The sequence below is a fragment of the Poecilia latipinna genome, unplaced genomic scaffold, assembly GCF_001443285.1.
Source record: "Poecilia latipinna isolate Pla-1442-1.1 unplaced genomic scaffold, P_latipinna-1.0 Scaffold1460, whole genome shotgun sequence".
Classification (NCBI taxonomy): Eukaryota; Metazoa; Chordata; class Actinopteri; order Cyprinodontiformes; family Poeciliidae; genus Poecilia; species Poecilia latipinna.
In genome coordinates, this window is record NW_015114076.1 from 1 (window position 1) to 13,293 (window position 13,293).

At 38.8% G+C, this 13,293-nt stretch overlaps 2 protein-coding genes across 2 annotated transcripts; both read left to right on the top strand.

The window, feature by feature from the left end:
* Window positions 1-1,411: 1,411 nt before the first annotated feature.
* LOC106962783 (heterogeneous nuclear ribonucleoproteins A2/B1-like) lies at window positions 1,412-2,163 on the top strand. The gene is made up of 3 exons (XM_015057401.1): window positions 1,412-1,519; window positions 1,648-1,791; window positions 1,877-2,163. Exons 1-3 carry the CDS (start codon window positions 1,412-1,414, stop codon window positions 2,009-2,011), a joined length of 387 nt encoding a protein of 128 aa, XP_014912887.1. The 3' UTR covers window positions 2,012-2,163.
* Window positions 2,164-2,607: 444 nt separating this feature from the next.
* cenpx (centromere protein X) lies at window positions 2,608-4,669 on the top strand. The gene is made up of 5 exons (XM_015057400.1): window positions 2,608-2,708; window positions 3,321-3,372; window positions 3,458-3,511; window positions 3,594-3,682; window positions 4,532-4,669. Exons 1-5 carry the CDS (start codon window positions 2,673-2,675, stop codon window positions 4,544-4,546), a joined length of 246 nt encoding a protein of 81 aa, XP_014912886.1. The 5' UTR covers window positions 2,608-2,672; the 3' UTR covers window positions 4,547-4,669.
* The last annotated feature ends 8,624 nt before the right edge of the window (window positions 4,670-13,293 follow it).

Here is a 13,293-nt window from a genome sequence, read left to right on the forward strand (position 1 = left end):
CAATTACTCAAGGCAAAGCTCTTATTTTGATATGTAATTTAATAACAAAAGCAAATTGTTAAGTAAAAGCTGCTTAAATGCAAAAGAATACTACTAAACTCGTATCTTTCGATGCAATGATTTGCGTCACAGATTCACATTCAATCACAGTGCAGAGCGTCAAAACTGACTGCAAAAACATGCTTGATGACATCTCCATGCTGTCAGGCAAGCTGATTGTTGAACAGTGTTATCAGTTGAAAAGCCGGGGCAGAACATCACTCATAACCGTCAAGGAAATCAAAACTAAAATAAGTTGCAAGTTCTGATATACTTTGTGAGCTTTGATTAAAATGCCATACCAGTCTGAATTCTTCTGCATCCATTGTTATCCAACAGCATGTTTTGCATTATATGTATTTTGTAACAAGTCTAATAGTCACCAATTGTGATTTGGCCAAAGAACAAGTAAAGAGATTGTTCTGAGAAGAATAATCTTGAAAATTGTCCTTGTAGGAAGTTTGACCTTCTTCCCTCCGGCCGCCACTTTGGGATGCCTAAGATTAGAGCCAGAACCGAACCCTTAACCATCTAGACAGGGATTGTTCAAAAAATATTGGTCAAAGATCCCCCTCTGTCTGTCTGCATAAGCCAGTGAATTATTATATAATATTTAATTCAGAAGACTAAAAGCTTTTGCCTATTGCCAAAAATTGGTTGCACAAACCTATAACAGCTGTCAGTCATGTTTTGACTGTTTTTATATCATCTCATATTGAATTTTTCTGAAAAAGTAAGTTTGCATAAACTTATCTAACATATCCTCCAGAGAAGATTTTTTTTCATTTGCTTTATACCAATAACTGATGCCGTGTGACAAAAAAAATAAAAAAATAAAAATGTATCCCTGTTTGTTTAAGTAAAAAAGTAAGCCTTTGATTATAGTTTTCATCCTGGTTGCTTAACAGGTTTTGTGACACTAACTTGTTTAAGCACATTTTTCCTCTGAACTTCAGATTAAAACAAAACTAAAAGTAGGAGGAGATTTCCTTGTACTTGAGCATAAATAATGCTTCGTCCACTTGTTGCACATCTTTTTTTTTTATTTTCAGGATCACGTTTGTCTCACATCTGCATCTGGATAATGGCGTCTGGTAAGGGCAAAACTTCTATTCTTGATTTTATGTTATATATATTGCTGAGTCTTTTATTTTTTTTAGCCTGGCTTTATTCTTTGGAGCAAATTATAAAAAGAGTCCTGAATTATGTTTATTCCAGAAAATATTGGGACGGCACCAAAAATAATTTTCATAAAACTTCCAAAGAAATACATGGCTGGTTTATCCTTATACTATTCCTTGGTAAAGAATTTCTCATGCTATGCAATCTCATGCTAAATATTAATGGAATCTTTAAGCTGATTTGTTTTTCCATGACTGAACAGGATCATGGCTTGTTCATCACAGGCCTGAACCCCAATGTAAGTGAAAGCCATCTGGCTACATATTTTACAGAATGGGGTTGCATCACAATGTGCAAGGTAAATTCAAACCCACATTTTATAATTACTGTTATTTTATACCTTTATTTAATTTTGTCTTGAATTATCTGCAAAAGTGATTGTATAACCATATTAACATCGCCATTTGTGTTTTGATTTGATCCAAGATCAGGAACAGTCCCATTTCTTCAAAGGACAAATTGGCCTATGTGAGGTTTTCCAAAGAAGATGAAGCAAACCAAGCAGACTGGGCTGGTCCTCACTTTATATTTGGAGAAGAATGTAAAGTAATACGGGTTGTTAGTCCAAAGGTGAGTAAAATTTGTTTTCCATATGAGAGCAAAGTGTGTATTTTTCATCCATTGCCATGTCAGCTAATAAAATTCTGTCTTGTAGGTTGAAGGCGAGCCAGACAGTGTGCCCATCCTAGGGCAAAATAAAACTTCAATTCGCAGTCTAAAGGGTCTGGGCTACAGGCTGGAAGATCCTAAGTGGTTAGGTGAAGATGATAAGAATAAAGAAACCAATTAGTGTTGAGATAAATCAGGAATCGGGAAGACTTGAAAAGCAGGCTTCAAGAATGAGGAATGCTCTCAAAATAACATCTAAACTCTTCTTAATTTGCCATGTGTTATGGAGACATGACACATTTTCTTCATAAAACTTTCTCACATTTTGCTTTGATATGCCTGTGTATTTTTGAGAAATATTTTGTCCAAATATATCATTGTCAATGACAGATGAATAAAATATAAAATGTGAATATTTTGCAAATTATACAAGCCAGATTTCTCCTAGTAAATACAAAAATCAGATCATTTGTGAAAAATAACTGCATTTTTGAGTCACTTTTTTGTTTCTAACATATACAATTCTTATATTAATTAAATAAATTAAACTGAAAATATTGTTGTGTTTTTATTTTTTGCAATCAAAGCGATTGTCAGTGAACTAAAAACTAATAACTGAATTTTTGTGAACAATTACTCAAGGTAAATAATTTATTTTTGATATGTCATGCAACAATAGCAATTTATAGAGCAAAAGCTGTTTGAATATAAGAAAAAAATATTAGCAACAAACGCTTAATCTCATAAACAGGAAACTAAACTACTATCCTTGGACGCAATGAGTTACGTCACAGATTAACAGCCAATCCGGTGCACAGCGTCAACACTGGCTGCGTGAAAACATGGCGGAGAAAGAGGAAGAAGTCTGCTTCAAAAAGGTAGGAGCGGGAACTTCGCTCAAATTTCAAGTTTTTACCGATTTGTTTCAGCTTTAAGTACACTCAAAATAACTTATGCTGTACCCTTCTTGTATGCTTACGTTACGACAAGCTCTTCCACCTTTAGCAGACCTAACTACGAAAGCACTTATTGTTGTTTAACTTTAGACCAAACAAATGACAAATTGTCCAGACATTCGCCGAATTGAAATTCGTTTCTTAAGCATTTAATAAAGTCCTAATTATTCTGTGCTTGGCTTGACAACATCTGGAAATCCCCATGGTGCTTAACAGAATGTAATTTTTAAAAGGTAAGTCTGTTTAGTACAGAGAAGCAAGTAAAACAATTAAGCTTTCAAATGAAATGATGCTTTAGTGTTATTTAGCCTAAGATGTATATCTACTCAAATACGCAAATGTCATGAATTACAAGTCGTATCACTAAATGAAAATTAACAGGAAACAAAAACCAAACAATTGGCATCTCATTCATGTATGTAGTGCACAGTTAAACTTATTGAATTACTTGTTGAAGTTTTCACTAATATTCTAATTGAGTGAGATTTATTTGTGCTCTCCTTCTCTATGATATGTTCTTTTTACATCTCATAGGAAACCGTGAGCAAACTCCTGTGCAGTTCCTTTAAAGAGGACAAAACCAGATGTAAGTTTCAGAACAATGTTCTATTTTTTTGTATTATTATTATTTGTAATTTGGTGACAAAACTGAATAAATCTTTGTGTTATAGTAGGCAGTGATGCTACGCTACTCATGAGAGAAATGCTGAAAGTGTTTGTGCAAGGTGATAATTTCAGTGTCTAGATTACATGAGTTACTGTACTCAAGTTGCACAGCAATAAAATTCTTTGTTTGGTCTTTGCCAGAGGCCGCTTTGAGATCGCTGAAACAAGCTGAAGCTGAGGATTGCAACCGAATTGAGATTGAGCATTTTGAAAAGATCCTGCCTCAGCTGGTAAGTTGCTCAACAGATTCAGGACTTTTTGTGATTTGGCATGCATACAAAATATACATGCCAAATAAGTTGCAATGGCTATGCACATAGCAATTGCACAAAATCTTATTCAACTTTTCAGCTTTTAAATAAGAACTGGTTTAGTCATAAACAAGTCTATATTTTCCTATCTGATCCATTTTATAGGATGGATCAGATTGTGATTTTGGTTAAGATTTAAAGGGGCAGTGTTGTGTGTTTTACAGGCACAAAGTGACATTTTATTGTATAAACAATTGAATATGTTAACTTCTGTTATGAAAATTAAATATACAATTTTACTTTGTAATTTAACACCTTGAAATTGGGCCTCTTTTTCTTTAAAAAAATACTTCTCTTTATGAAACTCCACATTCAGAAAGTCATCACAACATCACTCCTCTATTAACCCCTTAATAGGTTTTTTTTTTCCAGCGTTGCACTGATACTGGAAACTGCAACTCCGGGGAGGAGCAATGCCCCAGAGCGGCACTAGGCCCACCCAGGTGTTTTGCACAGCTTAATGGTTGCCATGGGAGATTAAAAGATTTCTCAAACATCCATGAAAAAATCAAGCCAACACTCCAGCTATGTTTTTGATGAAAGAATAACATCATAACATCATGTGGAGCTCCAAAAAGTAAATTTTACATAATACTGCCCCTTTAACTAAAATGAAATGGTGTCATGTAAATGTAGCTGGAATCAAGTTAAAACAAATTCATCCAATTTCTCTTTAATCTAAAAACCTAAGTTAAATAGTAAATGTGTATTTTTTGAATAAAAGTTTTGTTTTTAACTTGCAGTTTTTCATCTCGTTTCCTTTTGCAGCTTCTGGATTTTTAGTTGAACCACAAGATGGAGCCAGAGGGCAGCTAACAAGTTGCTACAAGCTTTTGTTTTTGAGATTTTTTTTTTTTCTTCTTCAGTAAAATTACCTTCCAAATTAAATCTGAGGTCACATTGATATTCCTGCCATGTGTTTATATATGTACATTTTTTCAGATTTAAAGTTAAAAACCCCACAGTGTTGTCCAAACGTAACCCCACTTCCACCAATAAGGGCCACCTGTGCTCATCTATGGAACAACAGGTGCTTCCAGCATGCTCCATGGCGCCCTTCATCAAAGCCTCCAGGAGCAGTTGGAAGCAATTAGAGTAATAAGGGGAGCAGCCAGTCCCTTAGATGATGACAAGTGCCAGGAAAAAAGGAGTACCCCCTCTGGCCACTTTGAAGTTCCCTTTTGCTGTCCTGCGATGTTTGGTTAGAGGTAGGGGGAAGGGCAAAGGGGACCTCTGGCACAGGGAGGAAAGTTGAATGGGAGTGTGTGTGCGTGTGTGTGTGCGCGCATGTGTTAGCCAAACACGGCCGAAGACCACACGCATAGAGATTCTGTTTGAAAGGAAACATAACAAAACACATCGGAACATGGTCCAAGAGGAGCAGGGTGTAATTCTGAAGGTAAATAAACAAAACAGGCGAGTAGTAGAGGTGCTCTCCGCTTTCATCACAGCAGAGAGAAGGTGGGTGGGAGGGGAAGCTGGGCCTACCGGAGAGAGGCTAATGTGGGGTTTTTCAAACCCAAGTGGCTCTTATGTTTTTCCACCAGCGGTGTGTTTGACCAAAGTGTCTTTACTGTGAGTCAGCATAGCTGTACAACACCTCACTCTGTTTATTTGTGTGCCTCTTGGGTGACTCACTGCACTCGCATGCAGCTGGAAGCAACTTAAGTGAAAGTCAAGAATCCAGGCTTGGATAGGTGTTCAAGGACGCGGCACCTGGAGTTTGACCCAGAACCATTTATAATTTGGAAGGCTGGATTTGTGTTTCCCTGGTGTGATCTCCGGAGAAGACAATCAGGAAGAGTCGGGTTTGGGTTGAGTGATGTGACGTTTTAGAGTACTAGTCGAAGGTTTATCAGGGAAGACACCTCATTTTTGATTGGTAAAAATAACCATTTTAATTCTTTGGCGTAATAATACCTTTGCACTCCCCTCAAACTTTATCATTGCCACATTTGTCACATGCAAATGTCCTTTTTTCCCCTCCAGAAGAAGACTATTTTCCTTGACTTCTTTCTTCCATCTCTGAGAATTCTGTACTTGCACTACCATATGACTCCTCTGCATATGCATCCTAATGGAACAAATTACATCTGAAGGCAGTATTATTAAACATGCGAAAACAGTTAAGACAAAGAATGGGGAGAGGCGTTAAAAGTAATGAGTTAAAGCTTTTCTTCATCCTGCATTAAAGGCAGGGAGTGTCGACAGACAGTCCAGACGCCTTGGAGAAGCTCCGGAGTGAGAAGCTTTTCCTGGGAGAAAGAGGCTGATCTGTGTCCAGCTTTCTTTTTTTTCCCCCCCTTCTTTTTCTTTTTTCCTGGGACAGCCTCAAATATGACATACAAATGCTCAGTTGATTTTAGCCAATATTAGTATAGATTTTAAACTAATTTGCCTGCCAAAATTATTTCTATCATGTTGGTTTTGCATTTTGGGCAGTTTAGCAACATCACGGTTTATACTCCAAGTCCCGGGAATTACCAGCCTCTTACATGAATAAAAAAGAATTGCGTACAACGCTGGTATCAGGAATCATGATTTATAAAAATGTTTTCCTGAGGTGGAGCTGACTTGATTTTTGTGCAGAGTCCCGGTGAGGAGACGTCAGGATTATATCGGATTTCTCTCCTTAATTCTCCTCTGACTAGTCTGCGGTTGCTCTTTCTGACGCAGTTTTCAAACTTTCCGTCGCCTCAAAACTTCTCAGGTCCAAACGAAAGCTCAATATGTGACAAGTCAACATAGCACACCCACTTCTGTGACTGCTGGAGTTTTGCTTTAGCAAAAGCCTGTGAGTTAATATAGGTTACAATATCAAACGTTATAAATTAATGAACAATATCTTTGCATAAGAAACATTTTAATATAGTTTGAACAGTTTTATTCATTTCATAAAGAAAAGATAGCTACACTTTTGGACAGAGACCTGCATCTGTCATCAATCTGTCATAATTGATGACAGATGCAATCTATCATCAACCATGATGATGGATTGCATCGCACCCTGTCATAAATTTGATAGGGTGCAAATTTAAGTTAGTAATTTTTATAAAGCAGTCAATTATTAGAAGACCCCCACAACCACAGTAAAGTAGCATTTACCATTTGAGGCATCGGCAGAATGAAATTGGCTTCCTTTAAGGAGCTGTCAGCCTATTGTGCATAAACAAGTTATTCTACAAGACATTTATGAGGAGTCTTCTGTCCCTTCAGAGAGTATCACAATCTGGCTCCAAGGACTGGAAAAAGAAGGAAAGTGCCCTGTTAGAAATTTGTACAACACACCATGTATCTGAGTGTAGTCCAGGTAATAATACCTCATAGGTCCTGAAGTGGTACCCATCAAACACCAGTGATGACATCAATAGTAAGAAGACATTGGAAAGGGTATGCCAACGAAAAGGGCTAGATCTGCCAAAAAAGCAGAGTGGAAAATGCTACAAAGAGAAGAGCCAAAGTATGAGGCATTTATGAGACAGAACACATGAAAATCTATAGAAACAGTGCCCATTACAATCAGTGGGGGTACTTCAGGAAAAATAAAATGGGAATTGTACAGGCAGAACGGCACATTGAGGAGGGAAGGCCGTCATTGGTTTTTGCAAGGACACCCTGTAGAAAGCATTTTATAGAGCCGATTGAGTCCTACATCAGATGATGAAACAAAATACACCTCCAAAATATGTCCAAAACCAGATTCTTTACCTGATCTGAGTCCTACTGTTGGGTGCAGCTTGACCACTACAGTCAGTCAATGAAGCCAGTCTATCTTATGGGATGTGCTTCTGGTAACATTGAACAGAATCCAGTCAGAGCACCTTTGAAAATTAGGCTACACACCTACTTATGAATGCAAAGACTGCTGAACCAGTTCAACACTTGTATTAAAATCATAATTTCTACCTCTGATTGTCTATCCAATTCATAATATTTTCTATTCAAACTCATTTTAATATGTTTCCGAAGAAAACAGAAATATTATTAGGTGATCCTAAACTTTTGAGAGATAGCGTTTCCATAAAATGAAATGTGTTGAGGCTGTATTTGACTGAGACCTTATCTGTATAAAGCTGGATGAAATGAGCAATTATCTAAGTGTTTTTTTTTAAATTATTATTATTTTGTCTCCTTACAAAGACAAAAATCAAGATTCCTAATGCAGCAACAGGTGCCATGTACCGTAAGTGACGCTTTTAATCGCCATGGCTTCAGCTACATATTCAGAAGTACCGAGAAAGTGAATATGATGCCATGAGATGCATCTGTTCTCGAACGTATGTGCGTGTAAGAATGCTACACTTCATCTAGGGCTGCGATGCATTAGTGCTCAGGAGACAAGAGGCCCTTGTGGCCCCCTCATGGGCATGCATCTGTCTCACCATGGAGGAATGCTGAAAGGGACTCGAAGTTAGTGCATTCCTCTTAGATGCCCCGTGCAAGAGCTCTCGCTAATGTTTATTGTTAAGAAAACAAATATAAACAATCCCTGCTGCAGATGTTTACTGTCCGTGCGTCTCGCAGGAAGCTTGCGTGTGAAGAGAATGCAAATGCATGCACCGGCATCTCTGATGAATGTGTATATTTATTCAGGACATGTAGGTTTGTGGGAGGCCCAGGGCCCCTATAAGGGGCCTGGGGTCCTTGGGCTAAGCTTTGTTAAGGAGCCACGAGGCCCACGCTGGGGATGATTAGAACATACCTGGCAGTTTGAGCCACTTGGGCGCTCTGCTGGGATCACTTCTAAATGGTTGTGGCGCTTGGCTGTTAGTCTGAGGCTGGGGATGGTCTGCTGCTGTGCTCTGTGTATCGGCCGGAGCTTTGGTAGCCACGGGGTGCGGAAAAGATTCTTCCGGAACCAGTGAGGTGGATGATAAGGTCGAAGACCTTGGCACGCAGCTGAAGAAGGAAAAGGGGAGCGAGAGAGATGTGCAATTAGGCCTGCAGCTGGGTTATTTCTGGAGCACTGTACTACTACTACTACTACCTGAACTGCATTACCTTCACCCTCCACCTCAGGTCCCCTTTTCTCCCCATTTGCACTCCTCCGTGTGGTGGCCTGCATGGTCAGGGGGGATAGGTGGTAAAAACAGGGTAATCCCCTTACATAACGGCGCAAAAACTCAACAAAACAAGACCGTTCAATTAATTTCTTTGTGCACCTAAAAATAGAGGCCCAGTTCAGACGAAGTGACGTCAAGACATGTGCGGGGGGTAGAGGTCAGCAGAGCACTCTATTTTTAGAACTCTTCAAAAGTGGCGATTTAAAAAAAAAAACACTCGCAAGATCTGTCGATCTTGATTAAAGAAGCTGTGAACATGAAGGTCACGCATTAGGACTGATGAAAGGACTGATGTTAAAAAAAGGAACCAAAGTAATGATAGAAATCTCTTTAGCTGCTGGCTGGTGGCACAGTGTGTGGTTGGCTTTTGTGAGACTTGTTAACAGACTTTATCAGAAGACGTGGAAAGCCCTGAGTGAAAGGGTAGCGATCTCTGCAGTAGCACTGAGATGGACAAACAAGCCGGTGTCTGAATTCTGTCTTAATTTAAAGAAGGCTAGAAACTATACCACAAGGCCAAATAAACATTAATACTGACATTTTTTCCCCTCAAAAACATCTAAAATATATCTTAAGCTGGTGTTAGCAAGTGTTTGCATAAGGTCAAGCTCGTCCGTCTAAAGTTTCCTCCACAGGTCCAGCATGGTAGCTGTCCGTCCTCACTGTGGTCAGGGGCACCGGAACTCTAAATTAGCCCCGGTGAGTCAACAGAACCGCTTTCATGTGGACAATGTAGACAAGACCTCTCGTCAGATTGTAAGAAAGGTCATGACGTAAGGGTTAGAGGTCAGCACGCAGTGTTGGTCCTTGTCTTTAACAGCTTCCTCTCTGCTGTGTTGTGCAAACCTGAGCTGTAATCCCTTGTGATGCACTTCAAAGCAAAGAGTTTGCTGCACCCTTCCGCAAAGGAGAGGGACGGGACTCCGCTCCGCTTGCATTTGGTATAGAGGCAATGCTGAGGTAAGTACACGCCAGACGGAGGCCGCTTCAGATTGGCAAACCCAAATCCTGAGGAGAATCAAAACACACCTCTGAACGAAATCCAGTGAAACCAGTTATGTTACGTGAACATATGCGTGGTAGTATAGGTAGTAATTTGACAAAGTGCGTAAAAGTTCAAGAATCTTATCAAGGCTTTATCATGGCATTAGAAATGCACAGTCACACAGCAACCTAATGGGGAAAAGAAAAGGCTGGTTCTGTTGTGGGGAACCGCAGGATGATGGCACAAAGAACACTTCTTTATGAAATCAAGAAAGTTATGGACGACCCTCAGCTTCCTCTTCAGTCTGATGCTTCTTCAGACCATACAGACCGCTGTGATCCTTCCTGTTCACAGCCATTAGCATCTACAAGAAGAACTTTAGTTAATATGACAACATTTAATTTCCCTTTGGGATTATTGAATATTGATTAAATTAAATTGAACAAAAGAAAATGCTGACCTTTCCATGGCAGGTACATTGCACAACTCTCCACTGGAAATGCTCTACCTTCATCTTACAAAAGTGAACAAGGTACTCCTCATTTCCAGACATAAAACAAGAGCTCTCGCCAAAAACAGCAATGGAGCAGATCCACTCCCAATGAACTGTAATTATTTTTGAAAAAGCGTCTCCTGGAAAAACAACAGTAAATTTAAAAGAGCTTCAAAGGGGCTGCCGGTGCTCTCATTTCTCTTTGCGTAAAACAAAGCACTGGCATGCTCAGAAACCACTCGGTTGCTCAGGCCTTGATGAAATAGTGATCAAGCGGCACACTGAGAGGCGAGTCTTTTGAATTTGACTAACTGTCCAGAGGATTTTATGATGTCTCACGGTTGAGAGACTGATCATCTGTTTTTTTTTTTTTATCTTTTAAAATCTCTGACTTAATCTTCTCCTTAATATGGTCATAATTTAGAGCAAAGGACATAAAAGGAACCACGGATATGTCGACAAATCAGCTGCATCACACACTGTTGGATGGAAATCAATAAACAAAAGTCACAGCCAGTTAGAGCCGAGTCGAGTCATGTTGAAGAAAAGGCAGATGAACAAAGCAGTCTAAGTGCATCTGACAATGTTTCCTGACAGTGGAGGAGGGAGCTTTCCAGTCCATCACACCCTTCACTTTAAATACTACAGTCTACTCATAGCGCTGATGAGCAATTCTTGATTACAATATTTTTGCATGCACGCTTTTGCCATATGTAAAAATAAAAAATAAAAAGAAATGCAGCTGGTAGTCATCAAACATACGTTTTCTCTGTTTGTATATTATTCTTGTTTTGATGAAGTAACACCATCTAAATGCAAACAAATCTGTGGATGTATGTGGCCTGGATCCATAATCTTCTTCTGGTTTTGGGTGAAGATGCTGCCTTCTTATTATTTCCATCTATCTTTTTTGGCAGCGGTAGAGTTAATGTCTTTGCCATTTCTGCTTAGGCTTGCTCTGCTAAGCAAAAAGTAAAAAATCTAAGTGAGTCTCTGCGTTTAGCTTTGTGATGACATTGCACAGAGACCCTTCTGGTCATCCATCATTTTGTGGGTTTCATTTCAGTTATGAAAGTAAAGGGGACTTTTTTCTGGCTGGAGTGTCCAAAGTCGTTGCCATGAAAGTCAAAATAGCGAGGTTCAATGTATACCTGGTCACAAACATGTTAATTGATTTTGCATTAAATGTTTTATTTTTACCAGTTAATGAAAAATGGAGAAATTTTGATAAAACGAGGTATTCTGCATTTCGTACAAAATGATGGAATGAGCCTTGGACTCTTTGCTTCTTAAAAGAAAGACATACAATTTCCTAAACTGTTCTGATTCCATTGCGTTTTACAGGTAAGTAAGCCAAAAGTATTTATGTCGTTGCCAGATTTGGGTTTAAAGTAATCTTTTAATTTACCAATTCGTCTTTTCTGGCTGGATGTAATTTTAATGTTTTGGAGCAGCTCTGCCAAAGTCCTGACTTGATTCAAGCAAAGAATCTATGAAGGGAGCCAAAGATTAAGATGACAGCAAGGGGGCCTTCCAAACTCAAATATTTGGAGGTCGTTTCCAAAGATAACATTGTGTAAAACCAGTGGAAACATGTGAAAAGTTGGACAGCAACAGGAAAGAACACATTAACTAATTTTGAGCTTAACTTTATTTTCTTGGTTTAGAAAAAAAAAAAATGTAGTCACTATTTCTATGAACAAGTTTAATCGAGCTTCATTAATGTCTGCTTTTGGGTAAACATCTCTTGATATTTTTACTACATACAGTTTTATAAAAGCAATGTTGTCTGCAACTTGCTTTAAATATCTCACATAAGTAAAAGTTGTTTTTTTTTAACTGTCTGTCTTCATTAACTACCTGGACTGGGGGGACAGATTTGTACCTTCCTACTGCAGTCCCAGGCTCCCTAAATTTATTCTGAGGGCTTTGAATGGACTCCAGGCCACACTTTGGATACTCCTGACAGAATATCTTACCAGATTATTGGAAATGTGAGTAATGTCTGTTTACTGATTTATCCACATCAAAGTCTCAAAAGAAAAGGAATTATTCAGCCTTTAATGCCGTTTGAAGCAATAATTAAGAAATAAAAACTAGACATGCATAATGTATGTCTGGGGATGCAGTGATTTTCCTACTGCATCAGTGAAAATAGTGTGTGTGTGCACGTGTGTGTGTGTGTGTGTGTGTGTTAGGGGCTGGGGGTCGTGAATACAGGTCAAGGTTTAAGAGACATTTGATTTTCAAAGTACCTTGTCCTGTTTATTGGAGGAACATAGTGTCAGTCAGCTGTTTACTCATTATTGCCCTTAAGATCATATTTATGTTGGGATATAATTTATGCATCTTAACCATTTTGTTTTTCATGATGGGCCAATGAATCAACAGCATGTATTATATCTCAATCATATATTTGTGCCTCTTTTACATACCATTACGCAATAGCACAACAACGTTGTTGTTTCATTCAAAACAACTTCTTCTTTTTAGCCACAAGAACAGCTAATATTAAAAAATAAAATCCTAAATTCACTATGACATCCAAATCTTTGACGATGCAAAGTTTTGACCAGTTCTTTACACGCCCACTCATTCAGCACACTTTTTTTTTTTTTTTTTTATGCTTGTGAGGGTGAAAATATATTGTGACCGGCATACTTCCGTTAAACTAATCCGATTTTTGCAACCAGATAGCCAGCTGAAGCTGTTGGAATTTGCCCTGATTCATTGCATAGACTAAGGAGCTTCAGGACGCCCTTCAGTGGATGTGTAATATCCTGCATCCTGCTTCTGTCAGGCGGCACGGCCATGACACGTCTGAGTGGTCAAAGAGAAGAGGCCAGGTGTCTTCTGGACTTCTTCCTGTCCCCGACAATCCAATGGCGGTGTTCCTCATTATTGGCACCAGAGGTCCGCCACCTCTTACACAGTACCCTGGTTCACTGAGCCAAGAAGCCGCGTGGAAATGAGAACTTAGTTAACCACT